Consider the following 23381-nt stretch of genomic DNA (forward strand, 5'->3'; position numbering starts at 1 on the left):
TAATATTTTATTTGAAACTTAAATTTGGTGTACTGAATTGCTACAAGTAATGGATTTTATTAATCAGCTTATGAAAGAAATGACTTCAAGAATCTCTTCCCATAAAGAACCTTTTGTAGCTATATCAATGTATACAATCATCAAAACACTATATTTTAATTAACTTAATAAACAACATCCTAAACCGTTTAAATGCAAGTCAGTACTGTTATTATTGTAATATTTAATAAAAAAATAACAACAATCTCGACAATCAACCCAACCTGTCAGTAAAATCGATACGCACCCAAGAGACGCCCACCGTGAAAAAATCCAGGGGCTCCGCCACTGCCGCACACAATATTATGGTAATGACCCCAGTACATAACCAAGAAACTATTTCGTATAAGAATTAACGCATTTTCCTTGTTGTCTTCGAAGGTCACTAAATGATCTATATAAAGTAGGGTGTATCTAGGAATAAATCATAGTTTGTTTAGTCTTTTAACTTATTAGATTAACTAACATGAAGTTCTTGGTAAGTAGGTTTGTACCTTAAGGGATATTTGTTTTTAAATTTATTTTAAATCAAATAAAACTTACAGTTTTTTTCGTCATGGAATTCAAAAACTCTTATAAATTTATTTAAAATCCTAATAACTAGTAATTTTTTAATCGCCTAAAAGAAAAAAAAAATAAAATAAACTAAAACTAAATTTACCATAATTTATGGCTCTTTTTATCATTTATTCATTTTCTTATTTTGTCTTGAATCCATAAACTTTTATTTTCCAGATTTTTTTTTTACGAAATTTGCATCTATTTTTAGGTTCATTTTTTAATTTAAACCTTTTATAATTTGTCATAGCTCTAGAATGTTGAAACTTTCATATTCCAGGAATTTGTATTTTTTTTATAAAGTAGGTTATAGATTTATACGTAGCTCTTAATTTGTTGTCCCTTAAGGGTCAATTTAGTATTCTTTTGTGAAAAATTATTATTTTAATTATATTTCTATTCTGTTTAGTTAAATTTAAAAATACAAATCTATTAAAATATAAAAAATATATATTTTTAAATATGTCATTTTATGCATGTATTGATGTTTATTATAAATTGAAATAATAAATAGATCGAAGCAAATCAAAAAATCAAAAAGAATGCTTACTGCATTCCTTAACCAGATATTTAATATTAATAATTTAATAAGTTTTTAAAATACATTTAATATAAAATAATACCTGGTGTTAATATAAAAGTAGTTCTATTTTTCTATGCATATAGTATTTATATAAATTTCAAAATTATTGCCCTAATACTGAAAAATGTAAGCTTCGACTTCTAAATATGTGATTTTATCAGATTTTTTACTTAACCTTTTAAATTCACAAATAAATATCATTATTTAAATACATTTTTGATATTCTTTAAAATAAATCTGAACCATGTATCGATATATCTCGAGACTAATCAATAAAACAACATTAAATAGCTGTTTATTAAGAGAATTGCCATTGCTTTCAACAAAAGCATCATCAGTTTTTCATTGAAACCTGAAATTGAAATGAATTGAAACCATTGAATTTTTATCTATAAGCACTTTTTTTTCTTTATCTGTGGCTGCAACTTCCACCTTCAAACAGTCCAATAATAATCGCTATCGATGTTTTCTCCTCTTTTAAGGTAATCAACGAATATTATTTTGTAAGCATCGAACTACTCTTCACTCAGCTGATAACTTTTTTTTGGTTATTGTCATATTTCAATGTGAACAATCTCATAATCTCACGCAATTTTACTTACTGCGATTTTCCATCATGATTATGTATTTGGAGTCAACAACAATCTCATTTCAGCTTCACTTGTGTCTGAATGACAGCGTTTAAATCAGTGTAACACTGACAAATTGTTGTTCTCAATCGAACATATTATCTCCAATACTAACCACCTTCTATACCGATGGAAAAAATCCTTTCTCATACGCATACTAGCATCTGATGTCTTCAGCACGTCAGCTATCTCACGCATGATTATATTTCACGATTATGTGTTTGGAGTTAACCAAAGTCTTATTTAGACGACTAGAGAGTTCAGAAATACCTTCGTGTCTGGACGATAGTATTTTAAGTCAGTGTACCACCGATAAATTGTTGTTCTCAATCGAGCATAGTGTGTCCATTAATAACCATTGATGAGTTTAAACGAAACTTAGATCTTTTTCCATTTTTCTTTAAAACACATACGTGTTGTCACTGAAGCCACTATAACACAGAAAGTAGTTTGAAAGTTAGTAACTATCCGAAAATCATCAATTTATCGTTAGAGCTGTCATCAGTTGCTTAGTCTCGGGACTTACTTGTTACATTAAAAAAAAACTATTTAATATACAGACCGATGGAGATAACGAGTTTTCTACAAAAATATAAAAGAGGCTTTTCCGTATATTTTTTCCAATTTTTTCATATATTCTTATAGAAAATCGGTAATAAAATTTGTTGTAGGTTTTCATAAATTTGTCCAATAACTAAAGGTTTTCTAAAGAAATGATTTTATAGAACTTTTCTCAAAATTCTTTTTTTATAGATTTTTCCTTTTTCAATATTTTATTATAAGAAATCCATAATTATTTATTTAAGTATTTGAACGTAAATAAATATTTTTCACTGTTTTTTCTTTATGGCCAAAATCCCTTTAAATTAATTAAGTTCATAAAATTTATAAATCTTTTTTATATTTTATTGATATATTGTCCTTATTTCCTTTTTTACCTTTCTCTATTTTATCCAATTTTTCTCTTCTACTTTAGTAATACAGCCTTTTTCTTTTATACTTCTCTATATAGTTTTCATTCATCATAGTTCCTTACTTTGAAAGTTTTTACAAAAAAATATCAAATGCTCAAAATTTAAATCTATTTATTAATAAATTCTTTTGCGGCTTCTTCTTTTATTATCCGTGGCATCTACCTTTTCTTCCTCAGAGCTTTTAGATATCTCTTTTTTATATAAACTAATATAGTTTTGAAATTTCAAAGTTTTCCATTTTTAAATGTATTTTCCTTCGTCTTCGTCTTCTCCTCCTCCTTCATATTCATCTTTTTCTTCTTCTTCTTCTTCTTCTAAAGACGAAGAATAGTATACGTTGTATAACATAATTTTTCATGAATTTCGAACTTTATTATAATTATTATATTATTAACATTTATAAACAATACGTCCTCATTTTCTTATATACTCATTTCTCTTTCTAGGTGGTAGCAACATTGGCCTTCGCCGCCTCAGTCCATGGTGGTGGCATCATCCTGAAAGGACCCTCAGGTGTAATCACCCCTCATGGTCCCATTGGTCCCGACGGTAGAGGAGCTGGAAACGCCGGTGGATGGAACGGCGGCTGGAATGGAGCCGGAGCTGGATGGGGAGGTCATGGTGACGGAATCATCCTGAAAGGACCCTCTGGTGCCATCACCAAAAACGGACCAATCGGCCCTGACGCTCTTGGTCTTGGCGCATGGAACAACGGAGGATGGGGTGGTGATGACGGTCAATGGCACGGACATGGTGCCTGGAATAACGGAGGATGGGGCGGAGATGATGGTCAATGGCACGGTGATAACGGAGCCTGGAACGGTGGATGGGGTGGTGATGATGACGGTCAATGGCACGGTGACAATGGTGCCTGGAACGGTGGATGGGGTGGTGATGATGGTCAATGGCATGGTGAAGGAGGTGAGTTTACTTCAACTAAATAGAATAATGTTGAGCTTTACGTTTTCTTTTTCTTGTTCTAGCTTGGGGAGGTCATGGGCATTGGTAAGGGCCTCGTTAGCACTACCAACCACCAGAATTATGTTATATTTTAGTGTAAATAAATCATATTTTAGTTAAAAGACTATGTAACTATTTCTCCTCTTTCTGTGTTTCTCTGTAAATAATGTATTTTTTCTACATTAATGTACCTAATAAATGAAATAAACAAATTTTCTTGTTTGTAACAATGCCTTTCATTTTCCTGTTATGTATGAGTAAGTTAAAAGGCTAAAGAGGCCCTCATCAAGAAAACTCTTGGAACTGATTTTAATTTTTCTAAGAAAACTCATTACCGTCCTGTCATTCTGCTTCTAGAAATTATTCCTATTCCAAATCTGCGCACGCAATGAAGCAACTTGTCAGGTATACAGAACCGTACTTTACTGTAAGGTTTTAAGGGAGTTTTTTCATTATTTCTAGTTAGGCAGAACAGAACTGGTTATTTTTAATGTTCTGCTTTACCATCATCTGCATCCTCTCTATGATTCGTTTCCTAAATTTCTTTATTTCTACACTGAAAATACCGTTCCAATCTTCATTAAAACTCTGAATTTTCGAGATTCTGCTTAATCTTCTTCATCCGAATTTCCTATTCTAAATTCTCTGATCTAATCTGATTCGTTATTATTTAAATATTACTAAGCTCCGACTAGAATATTAAATATACGTTACTAAAAAATATTGTATAAATTTTTATAATTTTTTTAAATTTTCATGAAGATATTTTATTGCTCCTTTGAGGCTTTGCCTTTTTCCTTTTTAACAAACATTAAACAATATAGTTTTTTATAAGATTATAAACTTTTCTTAAAAATATTTTTATATTTCTTATTATAATTCTTCTTCTTCTTCAGCTTGTTTTTCTTCTTCTTCTCTACTAAAATCGCTGATTCAATCAATAAGTTCAAGTTGTATCAGTCAGATATTATTGCAGTAATGGCGTTCGACTTAACTGATAACTCTACTATATCTAATGGTAAAATTATTCTAAAAATGTCTAAGAAGCCAGATATGAAATTAAATTTTTGTAGTAGATCTTCGATACAGTGAATATGATTCTCTGAAATTTAAACTGATTCATGGTTCCTTACAAGAATTGGCTCATCTATTGTTACTTATATATGCTCAAGGAATTCTGAATCAATAGTGTTTCGTTCTTCATTCTCTTTTTCATTATTTACTGAATCTTCTTTATTACTACAATGGTCACAGATACTGATAATACTAATCATCTATGAAGTTGTTATAGAGTGAATAATTGGAACTAGGTCCAAGGTTTTTTGTAGCCACTTCTGTCTTTTGCCTTTGAATAGAAATCTCAGATAAGTGATTGCTGATCTATCATCTCCAAAGTTGGAATTATTCTATCAATATTACTTAAAAGAGAATTAATAAATATAAAGATCTCCTTCGAATCTTTAAGGCTAAATATGATTGCTCTCTCATATTTGACTGATCCTATAGACACCAATATTTTATTGCTCCTTTGGGGCTTTGTCTTCTTCTTCATTTTATTCTTTTTTATCACCAACAAATATTAAGATATATAGTTTCTCATAAGTTTATAAACTTTCCATAAATATTTTTATATTTCCTATAATAATTCTACTTCTTCTTGTTTTTCTTCTTTTTCTTTTTCTTCTCTACTAAATTTGCTGATTGAATCTAAGTTCCTTCCAGGTAATACTATAAACTGTATCATCAAGTAGATTAATAATTTTAATTTCTTAACTTTCTATATGCTTTGAATTATGGTTTTTCAGTGTGCATAATAGAAATAATTTTTTTGCATCTCTCTTTTCTGTTTTAACCCATGGATTCTCCAAATTTTCTACAATCAATAATAGCCTTAGGTGCAAAAATCGGAAATCTAAGAAATGATAACTCTAGCAGATAACTCTGCTATGTCAGAAGTTGAAACTATTGTGAAAATAAGTCCTAGAAGCCAGTCATCAAATAAAACTTTGTAGTAGATCTTCAACACAGTGAATAGGTTTCTTTATAATTGAATATGACTTATGGTCCCTATTCAGATTTGCCTCATCTAATTAGTATTTCTTATATGTGCACATAGAACTTTGAATCAATAGTGTTCAATTGTCTTTATCATTATCATCCGAATCTACTTTAATACTGCAATGGTTCCAGATACTGATAAAACTAATAATTAATCAAGATATTATAAAGTGGAGGTGGGAACTAGGTCAGAGGTTTTTTTCTAGCCTTTCTTTCTCTATGTTTTGCAATTTGAATAGAAACCTCAGATATTGCTAATCTTCAATATGTAGATCTGTAGTAAAATTAAAAGTATTCGATCAATTTTAGCAAAAAGTTAACAATTGGGATCTCCTTGGAATCTTTAAGGTTAATTATAATTGATGAGTTCTGATACTATCATATTTGTCTGATCCATTGGGCACGTCAACGATGTTTGGAGCATGGCATCTGATCTAGAGATTTGTTAACGCAACCCAGACTGATACTTATTGAACTTTTATTTAGCATCAATTTCAACTATCTTCTCAGGTATCACTCTTTATTTCCATCTTGCTTCTAAGTATTAGATGCCAAACCTGAGCACAAGTTGGTTCATTTTTCATTTCGTAATTTCGGACCAATTCTTCCGTGACAATTAAAGAAAAATACTGGCTTTCTGCAATGCTAAGGGATAGTAAGCTTCTCATATTGCATCAATCTCTTCTTAATCTTCAGAAGATAAAGCTACCTTTTCTATCATAATTTCCTTTAATAAACTGTTAAGCAATAAATCTGTCCTTTTATAGGTTATGTACAGAGGCCATCAGTTCCATCTAGATGGAATCTTCCTCCTATAACCCGGTTGGTAGCTCCTCGTCAATACACTTCCAGAAATGTGCCAGATGATTTGAGAGTGAGATCGTTTCAAGGATTGGTCAGCAGAGGAAGATCTGGAAACAATAGGATTCTGGAAAGATCCAGATTTTCAAATAGATTACAAGCCATTCAGGGGTATCGAGGATATGAAACATTACCTATAAATTTACCACCTATTACCAAAATTTGGTAATAGTAATGGTTTTTGGTGTATGAGTGAATAATAGTCCTAGTCCTATTACTAGTCATTTCATAGCAAATTATTATTGAATATAAGATTATTGATAAAATAGAGTGTCTTTTTTTCTTGTCATTAGAACCTTTTATCATTATCGATTGTCATTGTTCTTCATAAGCCCATAAGAAATTTGGACAATAAGAGAAAACGCAATTTAATTTGCTAATTTTTATTAATTAAATGCACATAAAACTTAGTTAATTAGAGCACATATATTTCGTTCTTAGGCAGGTCATCATCAGTTCTGATCCCCGATGATAAAACTCTCCTGACAATCGTTTTAAATTCATTCCTTTCCAGGCACATTTAGATTTGAATGAACAAATTACAGTTTACGGCCACATTCCTTGCATGATTTTCAGGCCATCCTGGAAATATTCATACTAAGTCTTAAATGTCCTTTTAGGTTAGGTTTGTTGAAACCTGAAAAAATTATTTGAACTTTATTTCACTCATTTTTTTAACGGTTTATAGTTTAACCTTTAATCAAGCAATAAATAACAATAGGTCAGTATTTAATATAAATAATCTCAATAACAAACCCTTATTAGGAAACGCCCAACTAAGTAGTCTATATAACATTTCAACCTTATCTAACAAAGATATCAATTCGTAGAAAAACAGACAGGAATGCAGGTGGAGCCACCATAAAGAATTTAATGTTTTTTAGCATTTTTACCATTAGGTGTATAATATTGCTAAATAGTTGGACTGAGATATTCAGATTTATTAATAGAATTATTGTAAAAGTCATTGGTGGAGATTGTTGGATTATTAATAAATTAGCTGTTTTTTTCTGTTTATATTTTTAATTTAAAAAAATGTGTATCAAGCAGTATAATTGATTTTTTATTTTTTACAGGCATGTGAGAACTATTTATACAATGTGGTTTTTTGAAAATTTTACTTGCACTATTGGATTTATTCGTAATCAGATTTAATAGAAGTATAACGATTATATCTTAAAACCAGTATCATAGCTCGATTTTAGATTATTTCTAATTGGCTTACTTTGTATTGGGTTAATTTAAGCAACAATGGAAATCTAGGAATGCAATGCCTTCATACGACATTAATTGTTTCGCAATTACATATCTCATTGTGGCATCTGCGAATAAAACTATTTTACCTATTCTGATTACTTTAGCCTTATCATTTATAGATAAGGTCGCACCCCTCTAGATCAATGTGGTATATGTCCTTAAAGCGGTACATATTTAGTTCCAAGCAAAAATAAAGATTTTATTCGAATCATTTCCTCACATTTTTAAGCATGTCTTCAATTATTTGTCTACATTCAGCCGTAACCCACTCCCGAAGACCTTGAATGGAATATATCTTCGTACTAATAACTTTACTTTCCAAATAACCTTAAAGAAAAAGATCCAAAGAAGTTAGGTCCGGAGATCTCGGTGGCCATTCAATGGGGCCTCATCTGCCGATCCACTTATTCGGAAAATGGGTGTCCAAAAACTGTCGTACTGGAGCCACCTATTGCGGTGTTGCACCATCTTGTTGAAAGTAAATATCTTCTTTTATAATTAACTATTTATTTCTAACATGTTTAAGTACGTCTCGTTCGTCAAGTTTTCAGGAATAAAGAAAGGTTTTACAATATGATTTCTATATTTATTTTTTTAGGATATTGCGAGTGTACTTCTCATAACAAATATGGATTCGAATCAGTCGACAGTTATGTCTATTTGCAGCACCATTTAAATAAACCGTACACTCATCCAAGAAAAGAATATTAAATAATAGATTTAGAGTGTTGATTATACGTTGGGACATTAGCTCGCAATGCTCCAAGTCTTCTATAAAAATCTAAATGAAGCTCATGCAGAAGTTTTATCTTGTACGGGTAAAATATATTGTCCTTCAAAATTATTTGTACTCTTAGGTGTGGAAATCCTGAAGAAATATGTCCATGAGTGTTTAGGGTTTTGCGAAGTGTCTACATAGCCCAAACTGCTATTACTCCGCTTTATTTCTAACTGGTCGATTTTTTCAATAGCGTAAGATTGATGACAAATATTAGATAGAGATCTAGTTTCTTCAAATTTTCTTATTAATTTAGCCACGTGCATATCGCTAATATTTTTTCTGCGTGTAACAATCGAGCAGTAGCTTTTGCAATGCTCTAATTATAGTAATACAGCTTAGTTATTTCTACACTTTCTTGAATTTAATACATTTTTTTATTATACACACTATACACAACTAGGTAGGTAACGTATCAGTTAAAGATCAAATTGAAAGTAATTCAATAACATGCGATGACACTGACCAATGCTACATGTTCTTGTTGATATCCATGCTTATTACTTTTTGCAATTCATTATTATCAGTAATAAGTTAATCCAAATTCATTTGAATTAACCCAACCCAACCCAAATACCCTCACAATGATCGAAGATAGATAGTTATCATCATCATCATCATGAGCCGAATTGCATTCACTGCTCGTCATAAGCCTCTTGTAATCTGTCATAGCGGTGCTACGATCCAATTCAGCGTGATACGTTTTATATCGTTGGTCTATCTTGTTGACGGACGTCAATTCTCGATCTCTATTCAAATATTCTTCTGGTTCATTGGTTATCTGTCACCCTTGCGATGTGTCCAGCCCAGTTCCATTTTCATGTAGTGATTTTTCTTATGGTATCTGCAACACCGGACCTCCACCTTACTTCATTATTTAGGATTGGATCCCTAAAACTGACGCCCATGACATGACCTTTCCATAGCACGATGCGTTATTTGTATTTTGCTTACTATCTTCTTGGTTAAAGCGAGTGTCTCTGCTCCATACAGCATCACTAGCAAAACGCACTGGCTGAATGCTTTTCGTTTTAAGCCCTTTTCAAATTATATACGTATTTAAGGTTACCAAATGCCGCTCACATCATCATAATCTTCTTTGGATCTCGGTTGTTTGATAGTCTCGGTCTATACAAAGTTCAAGTGATCTGTTCAATTTCACTGCTTATCATCGGAATTTTTCCACTTGTCCTAAACTTGGTCACAAATTGGGTCTTTGAAACATTGATCTTTAATCCAGCTATTTTTGAGGTTTGTTTAAATCTTTCCAATATTTGCATGGCCTTGTCAATGTTGCCTGATTATAAGATAATATCATCTGCAAATTTTAAATGATTTAGACCTTTGACTTTTCCGATTCTTTGCTTAAGTTTACGCCCATGTGGTACCAATTTATTTGTTTACACACGTATTCCAGCAAAGTCGTAAATAACTTTGGCGACATCTTAAATTTGTTTGTATCCTCATAGAGTCTTATACGTGCAGTTGCTGTTTCGAAAATATTCCCAATTATTGGGGTGTATTGATGATCGATTCGATAATGTGCTAGGGCTTGGAGCATTTGATGCTGCTCTACCATAGACCAACACAACCGCTTATTCGTAGTAAATACAAGTATAAGTGGCTTGTTATATTCCACACATTTATCTATTTTAGTTTTAATGACCTTCAAGTGATCGTTTGTGCAAAAATCTCGACGGAATCCTGTTCGCGTTGCTGGTAACTATCCAGTGTATTTGTAAGTCTTTTTGTTACGATTTTCATGAATAGCTTGTAAAGATGGGATAAAAGGCTATTCGATAATTTCCTAAATCGGCAATATTACATTGTGCCATTGAGAGGTGGGTTATACCTTTCAGAAGACATGCGTTAAAGAGTTTTTACAGTATGCATGTCAATAAAAGTATGTATGGCCTCCTTCTTTAATTGACTCAATAACGATATCATCGTCATAATCTGAAGATTATTTAGTGATTTTTATTTCAGAGACGCAAACTTTTATTTCATTAACTGTTATTTTAGGGATATCTTCAGATCCTACATTTTGAACTTTCGATATTTGGCTGGATTCAAAAAGCTCCTTATCTTTTTATAAAGCTCTTTGTAAAAGTCTTCTGAAACCTTAAGAGTAACCTTTCTATTAGTTTTTGTTATCCCACTTTTATCAAGCAGTTTGCAAATGGTTCTTTTAACTTCGCTGAGTTTTCTCTGAAGCACCTTCAAACTTTTACTGTTTTCTATAACTTGAAATATATGCTCGCTGTTATATTTCTTGATACCTTTTATAACTGATTCTGAGATATCTAACTCCTTTTGAGATATAGATTATAGATATGATTTGCTTCAGGATAGCGGATTTACCGTGTATTTTTTTTTGAATCTCCTTGTGCTTTTTAAAAGAACGAGTTCATAACTAAGAGTCTAGGATAAAGTAATAAAATTCAAAAGTACATTTCCTCTACTATTTCTTTCACCAAAACATCATCATGTATCATCCGTTTTTGATCTTAGCTTGGCAATAAAGTCTCCCATGAGGATGCACTTTGTTCTGCTGCATAGCCATAGATAAATCTTTATAGAAGCTTTCTACTACTTTGTTGAATAAACTGTTATCTTACTTGTATGATCTTGAATCTGTATCTTTTAATTAGCATCAGTATAAGATGAATGAGTCTTGGAGAATAGTGTTTCTCCAAGAGTCATTTATCCTATTTTATTAATGATTCTTTAGTGATCTGCTTGTGGTCTTTATCGACAAAACGACAAAACCCACTCCTCCTTATGCTGTGGTTGTATACAAAGTTCTGTGTCCCTGGTAGCCTGATTTTACCTGGTAGTTCTAAAGATAGGTATAGACTTTATTGAACAAGAGTAACTAAAAACTTTATAAACAATCTAATTATTTTAAAAAAATTGGGGTTTTCACTTAAAAATCTAAATTATAATGTAATGTCTTATTTTTGGATCACCCTGTATTCACACTGTACCTATTCTATTCTAATTTTATTTAATTTTCTACTCTAATTTTTGTATATAATAATTCTTCAACTGCTTAATAAATTTAAATTTTTCTCAAGCAGTGTAGTTTTTTTTATTTTCTTCCAGGCAGTACGGAACTTTTCTACAAAAATTAACAACTGCTCGAGAATTTTAAAAAAACTTTTGTCAAGCAGTGTAGTGAACTTCAAGATTTATTATTCTACAATTGAGTCCAAAAAAAGAATCAGACACACGACAACCCACCTTGGATCACTGATCCTTAATTATCTGTAAATATTCCTTTAGCCTTATAATTGCTATAGAAATTTTCGTTCTATGTTTACAAACTAAAGAAGATTTAAGAATGTAACAGATGGCTAAGCAGATCTCAGAATATATAATCACGTATAGAAATTTTTACGTAAATATGCTTTAATAAAAAAAGCAAATCATTCATCAAAGATTTTAATCTTGATTCTGTCGATCTTCACAAAAATCCCTTTAAGAATATTTGGTAACTTTTAACAGGTTATTGTTTCAGGTTATCCTTCCTATAAGTCTAAGTTTTCTTTATGCTTCTGGCCTTATTCTCCTCATGGTACTTAAATTTATTTAACAGTAACTTAATAAATTAGTTACTGGCTTAAGACATCCACTAAAAATTAATTCATAGACCACTGTCATTTTTAAAATCTCAATCTGTCATTGACCACAAATATACGTGATAACTATTGCAGATTGATAACATTGAGACCTTCCTCCACATGACTGACAAGAGAAATTCTTTTTGCAGTCTGTCTAATAAAGCTGATAAGTCAGCCATATATTCAGCACACCAGGAAGCACAAAATAGTCAGCACTTCAATTAAAACCTTAATCATTATATTAACTTCTTTGACTTTTAGTTTAAAAGAGCTGTTCTTTAAATCGTTTCTTTAGGACCAATTTCATCAAAAGTTTAAGTACCTTAGTTTAAGTATTTTTTGTTTGGTTGTTAATGTTCTTTAAATCAGTAGTTGGATCAAGGCTAATTTTTCAGTAAAATGCGTCATTTTTTGAACTAAAGAAAAATAGTAAAAACCTAGTATCGTTTTCTCCACCCTTGATCTAGGCGTGGTACTGAGAGAAATTCTTCGGCCAACGAGAACCATCTACCGTGACCAGAACCTGCGTTATGTGACATTTATTTATTTAATGACTTAACCTTAGCATTGAATTGGAACTGACCGACCGCGTTGCACTTAACGTGCCCTGGTTACCTAGTAATTAATTGAGAGTTTTTGCACTGGATGATCTAGTAATTTCACGATCATTCATTGGAGAATATAGAATAAATTTTAATTTAACTTTAAGATCATAGAGAAGCTGTAAGGTATCGTCAGCAAACCTCCGAAAACCCACTGATGAGCATAGGCTTAAACATTTTCTAGTGGTAGCTCCAATGGACAAAAAGGAATGTATGCATGAACATTCTTTTTGGCCTAAATCTGTAGAGGTTAACAGATTTCATTTTAAAAAATATAAATTATAGGTAATTTTTTATGGATTATTCCAAAAAAAAAAATTAATTTTTCAAAGAGTACAGTAGATAGTAATGATAATTTGTACATGGGTCGTGTAAACATTAGATCTCTTACCTCTTCTTTCTCCGAGGTATCTGTATTGCTGCAGCATGAATAGTTATTCACTTATTTGGGGTGAGTGAAACATGGTTAATACCAGCATTACCTGATAATCTAGTAAACGTGCCCAATTACACATTGTATAGGGCTGATCGAGAATCAAGGGGTGGGGATGTGTGCTTGTATGTAGCTTGGTGTTTGAAAAGTACAGTTCTCAATGAAAGTGTCTCTTATAGCAAGAATAGCGAAAATATGGTTGAACAGCAATGGGTAGATATAAAATATAAGAATAAATCTTTTCTGGTAGGAACATTGTATAAACCCCCACAGATTAGATGCACTTTTTTGAATAATATAGAAACCTTCTTGTCTAATATGTCTACTTCATATGACTACATAATCATAATAGGCGATTTGAATATAAATTTTTTTGTAAAATTTGTTAAGAGTAATTATATGGCATCATTGCTTGAGCTTTTTAACTTAAAACAACTTATCTCTGATCCCACAAGGATTAGTAGAATTAGTTCAACTTTAATTGATATAATATGTGTTGATAAGCAAATAAATGTCATTAATTCAGGTACTTTAGATATGCTCAATTTTACGGATCATAGACTCGTGTACTCAATAATTGATATAATTGTTTCTAAAATAAGTAATAAGGCTATACTCTATAGGGATTTAAAAAACTTCGATAAGAGGCAGTTCGAGCTAGATGTCCAGCATGTAGATTATGAACCTATGCAGCAAGCATTCTTAAATGATAAAGTGACTCTTTTCAGTGATAATCTTAACGAAATCTTCAATAAGCATGCTCTCCCAAAACATTCAATAATTAAGAAAAAGTACAAGCCTTATATTATAATACAATAAAGCAAATCATTAAATTAAAAAAAGCTGCTTTTAATAAGTTTAAAAAACGGGTCAAACTAAACACAAAGACTTCTACCTAGACATCAAGAACTATTTGTCTTTTGCTGTTCGTAGCAAAAAAAGGCATATATGTCATTTGAACTCCACACACATAAAAGGAATACAAAAAAAATTTGCCATAAGTTAAAAGATTGGAATATAAAGGATAATAAAAACAGTGAAATACCTACTCATCTGAAAGATTTCAATGAAGTAAGTGTCGCTTTTGCAGATGTATACCGGTTGGCCATACTCATAGATAATTTACTACTGAATTTCTATCGAAATACAAGGCTGGAAAAGCTTAATAATGCTGAACTTGTTTTTAAAGACATCTCAGAATATGATATATACATGTCATTTAAAAGAATAAAATCAAAAAGTATGGGTATTGACCAAATAAGTTATAATCTTGTTCTTTTTAGCATTGAGCTTATTGCTCCATTTCTGACAAAGGTTTAATTTATCTCTACACAAAGGAGAATTTCCAAGCTCCTACCAAAGCAAAATAGAATTTAAAATCTTTCAGAGCTAAGACCAATTTCTCTTTTACCCATGTTTGCCAAAATGTTTGAATTAATAGTGTTGGATATGTTGCTTGAATTTGTAAACATGCATGAAATTATACCCTCAGTACAGTCTGATTTTCGGAAAAATCATGGAACAGCTACAGCCCTGACAAAAGTGGCTTCCGAGATATCAACCAATATGGACTCTTCTTGTGTTTCTTGCCTGGTACTGTTAGATTTCAGTAAGGCCTTTGACCTCATAAATCATGAGATGCTGTTGGCTAAAATGAGCTTCTTCGGTTTTTCAGTGAGTGTTTGCAAATGGTTCCAAAGTTATCTTCAACTGAGGGCACAGATTGTGGAGCTGGATGGAGCAAGATCTAAACCTGTTGTCACTGGTTATGGAGTGTCCCAGTGTAGTATCCTTGGGCCTTTATTATTTAGCATCTACACTAGCGATCTTCCAGCGCAAATTCGGTTTTGTTCTGTAAATCTTTATGCAGATGATACACAGCTGCTATCCGGATTTCCTCCTCATAATGCATGTCAATGTATGCAGCAAATTAAACTCAATTTTAAAATGGCCAAGACAGCATGGGATGATTTTGAATGCTAACAAGAGCACATACTTACTCATAAGTTCTAATACATTAAAAAAAACAATTTCTTCAATCTAATTTCACTACTTTCCATAAAAATAACAGTGTCCTTCCTTGTTCAGCATCAGCAAAAAATCTGGGTGTCATTTTTGATGAGGTCCTAAACTTTCAGGTACATGTCAAGTACATGTCAAATTTTATGTCAATAAAAAATTATCGTGCATGTATGCTTTACTTAAAAGTTTGTATCAATTTAAATATTATTTGCCCAAAAATATCAAATTAATGCTTGTGGAGGCTCTTGTTTGGTCACAGATAGATTACTGCAATGTTGTTTTTTACAATTACCTCACTTTTGAAATGAAGAACAAAATTCAGTTAGCTTAAAATGCCTTTATGAGATTTGTTTTCAACATACAAAAATTTGATCACATTACACCAATATATGTTGACAATAAAATACCAAAATATGAAAGGAGAGGAGCTTTACATTTTGGTCAGTTTGTTTATAGAATTTACAAGTCGATGTACTCTTAATATCTTTCAGATTATTTTACAGCAAGACAAGATTTACATAGTCACCACCTAAGAAACATTAAGTATAAGATTTCAAATACCAGTGCATGGAACTGAAGGTTCTAAAAGCTCATTTGCCTACCAGGGTGTATTTTTATTAAACTCTGAAGTATACAACTTAATAGGATCATGCTCACTTTTCACTTTCAAGAAGAAATACAAGGCTTTTCTGTTAAATTCACATAGGTATACCTTTATTGTAATGTTAAGTAATTTTGAGTTTAGTATAAAGTAGTATTGTATTGAAACTGCCCACTAATACTGTATTTTTTAGGTGGCATGGAAGAACACATTATGTAAATGTAACCTTTTATGTAATATTTTGTTGTTGCATAATAAACGTTTATTTATTTATTATTTATAATTTTATCAGCTATTGGAATCAATATTAAAGCATTCACAGGAATACCCTAAAATCTGCCGAAAGATCTTATTATAATAATGGACTCTCTAAAGCGAAAAATAAGCAAAAGGACAGTTGAGCCATTATAAATGGCTTTCGTAATTCTAAGTCGTCTCACATTATTCATTTTTTGTAAGACCATTGAGTCATTGACCTTATAAAGAATTTGTCACCTAACTCTGACACTTTGTCTTGTCTCAGGGATAAATTTAATATTAGCTTATTTGACTTTATCGACACACAGATAATATTCCTCTGTCCTGTTTCCATTTCAAAATCAATTTTTGCTGAAACAGTGATCTGGCAAAACTTAAAGAGATTATAGAAAGCAATTGAAATTTTTAAAGAATGGTTCAACGCTGATCGCTTTTGTTGTAAACTTGAGTAAGACTTACATCATTGGGTTTAAGTATGATGTTGCAGAGCTGATGTTACACAAAGATGCTCTTAAAGATACTTCAGTGACTAAGTTTCTTGGCATGCTAATTAATGGTGACCTGAATTTTGAAGACCACGTTTTAACCTTTAGTAAAAAATTCTAATCTGAGTGATTTGCTATTAGACTTATTAAGGAAGAGTACAACTAGCGCGCAATGTTTACTTTACGCTATTTGAGTCCCTCCTTTAAAACGGTATCCCATTTTGGAGTGTTTTCAATCAGAGACTTTTTTATATAGTTTTTGTTTTCGAAAAGAAAGGATTGTGAGTTATTATCAATATAAATCAGAGAGATTCCTGTATGCCACATTTTATTAAAAAAAAATTGTAACCCTTACATCTATATTTATTTTGGAGATCTAGGTTAAGAATTTTCATATATAGGAAAGTCAAAAAATTTATAATCACCTTCCGAGCAGTCTGAAATCTATAAATATTATAAATGATTTTCAGAAAATTACTTCTCAATAAGTAATACTACAATTTGGAAGAGTTCTACCGGGACACGTTATGAGATACTCCTAAGCCTTCCCGATGTAGTCGTTTATTACATTGCATTTGAAGTTTAATATCTCTTTTATTTTATTTGTTTTTTTTTTTAAATAAGGATTTAATTGTTTTAATGTATTTAAACATTTTAGTGCCTGTTGTATTTTATTTTTCATCGTTTAAGTTGCTATAGTCGATAAAAATTTGTAAATTTCTTGGATTAATAAAGTATTTTTGAGGTTTCAATTAAATTGTCCAAGATCAATAAAAAGAAAATACACTATTTAAAAAAATAATTTTCCATTCAATTGAGAGTTTTTGCACTATACAATAAGTAATTTTACGATCTTTCATTGAAAAATATGGCAAGAGATTTAAATTTAACCCGGAATATCTTTAAGATACCTATCGTCAGCAAACACATTTTAAAAACTCAATCTGAGGTACTAGGGTACCATAAACCTATCCACTAAGCCTAGTTATATAATCAAACTTCTAATTTAAATAAACCACTTTTTTATTTTAATTTCAATATCAGTCGGGTACTTAATCTTACGTAAATCTCCTTATTAAAAACCATGAAATATTAAAACGCTCATAAATAATAATTTATGTGTAAAAAAACGCCAGGAAAGAATTTAAAAACGAATGAGAAATGGTAATAGTAATTGCAATTGGCGATTTTTATTACGCGTGGATTTAAAAATGGGTCTAGTTTTCTTGGTCGTATGGGTTTCTGGTAGGTGTGGTACCGGTAAGACAAAGAATAAGTTATCTGCAGGTTGACGTGATATTGCACATTTTTCCCGTTGTCTATGTTGGGTGTATCCTGGTTAAATGGCGTGATAATATGAAAAAATTCAAAAGAGAAGAAATGCAATAAAATTACTGCAATTCAGAATTTGTATCTGGATTTTTCACAACCACTCCTAATAAAATGAACATTTTGCTCAGTAATAGTTCTTCGATGCTACTGCATCCTCAAAGGAAATCAGCATGAGAGTCATAAATTACTAAAGTTGATCAGCTGCTAGATAGATCAGCAATACACCTCTTGAGTTCCAAAAATATTATTTTCTTTTATTATCATGATAAGGGTAATGGCATAGTGCTAAAGAATAGGAGTTATTCGGTGAAAACATTTAAACAACCTATGGCGCAATAAAATGTAGCCTTAAAACTACTAATATCAAGATCTCCAATTATTCATGAGACATGCAAGATATCACTCTTTTCATTATGCTGATACCACCATTATCCAATGCATCACGGGCAAAACTGATAATTTCAAACTAAATAAATATAAAATCATGCTTTTCATAGAACCTTCAATACATAACAACGATTTAAATTAATTTGGGGCACTGTGGATTGTTATAGGAACGACCTATAGTAACATTAGATCTCCTGATGGATTCACCATGCCCCACGAGGGTTACCAGAGGCACAGTTACAGGTCTAAGAAGGTCTAGACGGAGAAAATTACGTCTCCAAATTAACCCATATTGATTTAAAATCTAGATCCAAATCCTGGATCCAAGAACATCAATGTTGAGATGTTGGCCTCAAGGTCACGCCAAGCATGATTCTCTCCATCTTTCTGTTTTAGATTGATGGGAATGTCACTCTTTTGCATTTAAATTTCAACTTCGCTGATGTTCAAGCTACAGTTAAGAACAAGGTTTCTCATGCATTCTGTTTTTGACATCCTGATGTTAAGACCTACTTTTATACACACCTCATGTAGGTCATGCAACGACAGTCGTCGCGTTTCTTTTAGATTCTTCGAGAATGGCACTATATGATCTGCAAAATGTGAGTTGTTTAGGTTCTCTCCATCTAGGTTTACCTCTCTTATTCGAGTCCAATTGTTTGAATGCACTGTTCATAACTTTAATAAACAGTTTTAGTGATATTCAGCAAGGCGAACACCACATTCAATGGTCATAAGTTTGGTATTTTTATGTAGTTTTACCGTCAATCTGGCATGTTTGTGAATATTAAGGCAGTCGACTCTACATTCCTAAAGTGAATTCTACAATAAATGAATGAATGAATCTAAAATGAATTTAGCTCTATTGTATCACAGGCTTTGTGGAGGTTCACGAATGTCATTAGTAAAACTCTGTTGTAATCAATTGTCTTTTCTGTAAATGCATTAACTTTTTGGAGGTGGTCATTCGTTCCAAATCCACAAAAGCCTGCCTGTTCTACAGATCGATAGAAATCTAATTAATTTTCTGCAGCTTAACAGGTTTATTGTCGGTGCTAGGTATGTTGTTCTTTTTTGTGAAGCAGGATTACAATGGAATTACGCATTTTTGTTGGGATTTTACTATTGAATAGACAGAGATTAAAAAGCCTCTTTATTTTTAGTAGTAATGTTAGCCTGCTATTTTTATTGCGCCTGTAACTGTGTTGTCTTTCCCTTGTGCTTTATTATTTTTTTAATCAAGAAGCTCTTCTGATTCTTTGTTGATGTCCTCGAATGGCCCTCTTCGATATCAAGATTTCGGATTCAGAATTTTCTCCGTCACTATCCTCATATTAACTTTTGTAAAGGAGCTTAAAAATTTCCCATACTAGATTTAATATTTCCTTTCTATTCGCCGTAATTTCTCCATCTTCAGCTCTCATGTTGCTTATTTCTTTCTGTCCATTTATAAAGTTTCTTTGGAGTACCTTCCTGCTTTTGTTATTCTCTGTGGTTCATTCAATTTTTTACAAGTTGTATATCCTCGTATCTCTTTTTATTCCTTTGGGGATTTGTTTTTTTATTTTCTAAGCTCTTCTTCTGCGGTTTCTTCTTCACTTCTTTTATTTCTTTTTCCTTGCATTAGTTTTCTAGTTTCTTTGCTTATTCTCTCATCTTTTTAGTCTTCACTATAGTATCGTTTAAGGTCTTTATCTTTTTTTCTCTATTCATATTTATTTTATGGTTGGAATTGATTAGTACAAATCAGTTTTTTTATTTGACCTCTTTTTTTTATTTCCAAAATTATCATTAATTTCAAGAGTATTTAATTACCGAAAAAATGTGTATGCAATTCTTATAGGCCCAGAGGTTCGTAATTAACATTAACATAATAACATCGTAATAACACAACAGATTGTCAGAGATCAAAAAATGATTATACCCCATCAGAAAAATCCATTAAAAATTAAGGTTTTAAGTTGAACTTTAAATAAATTATAGCTTAGGACTTGTAGGTATTGAGGTAGTTTATTATATAACTGCATTTCTGTTAGTAGCAGGCTTCTTTGACCTCCATATGTTCTCATCAACTCAGTCCTAAGCATATTGGTTTGTCTTGTATTGTAGTTGTGTACATCTCGATAAGTAGTTAATGAGATGTTAGTGTAAATATTCAAAAAACTGGTATGATGTATAAAACAAGTTTAAAAAACACATAAAATATATATGTTCAAGATTTTTTCTTGCTTATACAATTCAGAAGTGGGATGGAGATGTGGGAGTTGAAACACTTTCTTTATAGCTCTGTTTTCTATCAGCAACCCCACACGTGCAAGCCATAATACTTTAAAAAAAACATGAAAATAGATTTTTGTTCTTTAATGAACGATATGCATAAATAACAAATAATGACAAAAATTTAGAGTCAGTACAGGAATCGGCTTAAACAATAATCAGACGACCAAAAGTCACTAAAAACATCCTGAAATAAATCTTTAACGAGAAATCCCATACACATATATAATAATAAGTTGACTTAGCAATTCTATTCTCCTATATCACACAGTAAGTAAATGGCGTTGTCAGGTCTTCTCTTTAAACTATTTCAAGATTATTTAGCAACAGGCATTTGAAGGTTTGAGTTAATGGTTCTTCATTTACCAATGACCATGACCATGACCATGGGCAAGAGTGGGTCCCCAGAGACCGGCGGCGTGGATAGCACCAGCTGGTCCAGCAATGGTGGCTGGGACAGTTGGGGGTCCAGCTACAGTCACACCATGAGCTACAGCAGATCCTGCAGAACATTTTTATTTAGTTGATTTTTTTAAACAGCTTATGATTCCTTACCCAAATGTCCGATTCCAACTCCTCCAAGACCGAGTCCACCAATACCAACTCCTCCAAGACCAACTCCGCCAAGACCAACTCCGCCAAGACCGACTCCACCAAGACCGACTCCTCCAAGACCTACAGCTGGCCCAACAACGGCAGCGTGTCCAGCAGAAGCACCAATGACGGCAGAGTGTCCAGCAGCGGCTCCAATTACAGAGGCACCACCGGTGGAAGGTCCAACAATGGAAGCTCCGTGGGTGGATGGTCCGACAACTGAGGCACCGAGGGTGGAGGGTCCTACAATGGAAGCACCGTGGGTAGCAGGTCCTGCAACAGAAAATATGAGTTGATTAAATTGTAATTGACTAGAAGTGAATCCTTTTTACCTACGACAGAAGCTCCATGAGCAACTGGTCCGGCGAGCACAGCTCCGTGTCCAATTGGTCCGGCGATTCCGACTCCGTGTCCCAATCCTCCAAGACCGAGACCTCCGTGTCCAAGAAGGACACCACTAGGGGCGGCACATGCGACCGAGAGGGTGGCCAAAGCGATGATCTGAAGAATTATTTATGCACAAGGGTTGTTTTAGCTTGAAAAAATAAACGATCTTACCAATCCGTTCATTGTGAGATCTTGTCTTGTCTTTAAGCTGGACTTGACTGTGCCCTATCGCCTGCATACACCCCATATAAATAGTTCCTATTATGACCTTCGGGTACCACACGGAATTAGTGGTCAATAAAAAATTACTTACGACCATTTCACATTAAACGGAATTCGTATGACTGTATTATTACTGCTATATATTAAAATATATGGTAATTCAGTATGAAATGCATGATTAGTAAATTATATAGGTTATGTAAAGGAAATGTACGTTTTCTAGATCAGGTAGGTACCTCAAATTATTTAGAAGTTAATATTCTCAAATTTGAGAGATAATTCTTTTAATCAATGTTAAGAAACGATCTCTTTAATATTGATTAACAAAATATATTAACAGCATTATTAGTACCACTTCTTCATAAATCCAGATATTGATTGATAAGCCATCTTTGAAGAAGAAATTTTACTTAAATCAGCATATCAACCTCACACTTTTCAATCAATAGGTGATATACACACTAAACGCTGTTTCAAATGTTTTCCTTTTTATGTCAACTATGAAGTCTAGCTCCAGCTGAAGTATCTTCATTATTATCTTCACTCTTCTAAAAAAGAAGCTTCTATTAACCTTCGCAATCAGCCAGCTCAGTCTAAATGATGATCCCTCTATCTCTATCTTACAAATATCTACAGCGGTCTTTAAAATATTTTGTTTAAGAGGTCATCATGGTAGGTAACTCTAACTGAGGTATATTTATCACTATCTTCACTCTATTGGACAAGACGCTAGTAAGCTTAAGTTTAACCTCTCAACTACTAATGATCTTAGAGACTAACCGAGCGCCTATTATTTATGAGATAACCATCTACTATGAGATCTGGGAGCCCCGATTGATTTATTTTCTATGAATAGTCAGATTTGGAATTTAAACGCCTTCCTCGTGATTAGATCTTGTAAAAAAATAATTTATTCCTATTATAGTTTTTCGTGAAAATTAAAGAGTTCTACTCAGCTCAATCACCTTTGAAGTTTGAGTTGACGTCAGCTGGACCTTGGAGTGTACATTCGTTCTAGAAGCTGATCTTCCAAAGCAGTTGCCATGATAAGATACCAGAAACTGTAGACTTTTTTAATAACTATACTGTAGGCAATAAGGGGTATCTTCTAAAATGACTACAATCAAATAAAATTTATATGAAATAAAATGAGAAACTTCATGATATTCTTGAGAAATATGACAAATTAAAGGTGGTTTCAGTTCGAATTGCTTGCTTGGAGTCTTTCTCATGATCTACTGATGCTACGATAAATAAAGTTTGCTTAAAATAAAATAAAGTGATATTTAGACTAAGGATAGTTCAAGATATTAGAATGAGCAGATGTATGGCATAAAACTCGCTTATATTTCCTTTAATAATCTTTTTTACGAAGATCATTAATAGATGCAATCTTGTAGGGTAACCCGTAACTGGTATCGTCTTTTCTAATTACGTGGTATTAAGTGGTATTATGGGGTC

The 23381-nt window shown here is 32.2% G+C and overlaps 2 protein-coding genes and 1 long non-coding RNA gene across 5 annotated transcripts in view; 2 read left to right on the forward strand and 1 right to left on the reverse strand.

The window, feature by feature from the left end:
• Positions 1-349: 349 nt before the first annotated feature.
• LOC126738890 (heterogeneous nuclear ribonucleoprotein A1-like) overlaps positions 350-23381 on the forward strand; it is an 86249-nt gene continuing 63217 nt past the window's right edge. The window contains exons 1-3 of one of the 3 annotated variants that reach the window (XM_050444365.1): positions 350-517; positions 3230-3704; positions 6569-6930. In XM_050444365.1, coding sequence (XP_050300322.1) covers positions 506-517; positions 3230-3704; positions 6569-6831 — 750 coding nt within the window. In that variant the 5' untranslated portion in view covers positions 350-505 and the 3' untranslated portion in view covers positions 6832-6930. Of the gene's footprint in view, positions 518-3229; positions 3705-3766; positions 3974-6568; positions 6931-23381 lie in introns of those variants that run through there. The other 2 variants (XM_050444366.1, XM_050444364.1) reach the window with 2 other exon arrangements.
• LOC126738911 (uncharacterized) lies at positions 15522-16254 on the forward strand. Its single transcript, XR_007661476.1, has 3 exons — positions 15522-15817; positions 15869-16083; positions 16172-16254. It is a non-coding gene; the product is annotated as an uncharacterized LOC126738911 (long non-coding RNA).
• On the reverse strand, positions 20787-22023 carry LOC126738900 (elastin-like). Its single transcript, XM_050444383.1, has 4 exons — positions 21870-22023; positions 21644-21812; positions 21273-21584; positions 20787-21219 (listed from the first exon to the last, which is right to left on the reverse strand). Exons 1-4 carry the CDS (start codon positions 21879-21881, stop codon positions 21080-21082), a joined length of 633 nt encoding a protein of 210 aa, XP_050300340.1. The 5' UTR covers positions 21882-22023; the 3' UTR covers positions 20787-21079.

Source organism: Anthonomus grandis, chromosome 7 (assembly GCF_022605725.1).
Source record: "Anthonomus grandis grandis chromosome 7, icAntGran1.3, whole genome shotgun sequence".
Classification (NCBI taxonomy): domain Eukaryota; kingdom Metazoa; phylum Arthropoda; class Insecta; order Coleoptera; family Curculionidae; genus Anthonomus; species Anthonomus grandis.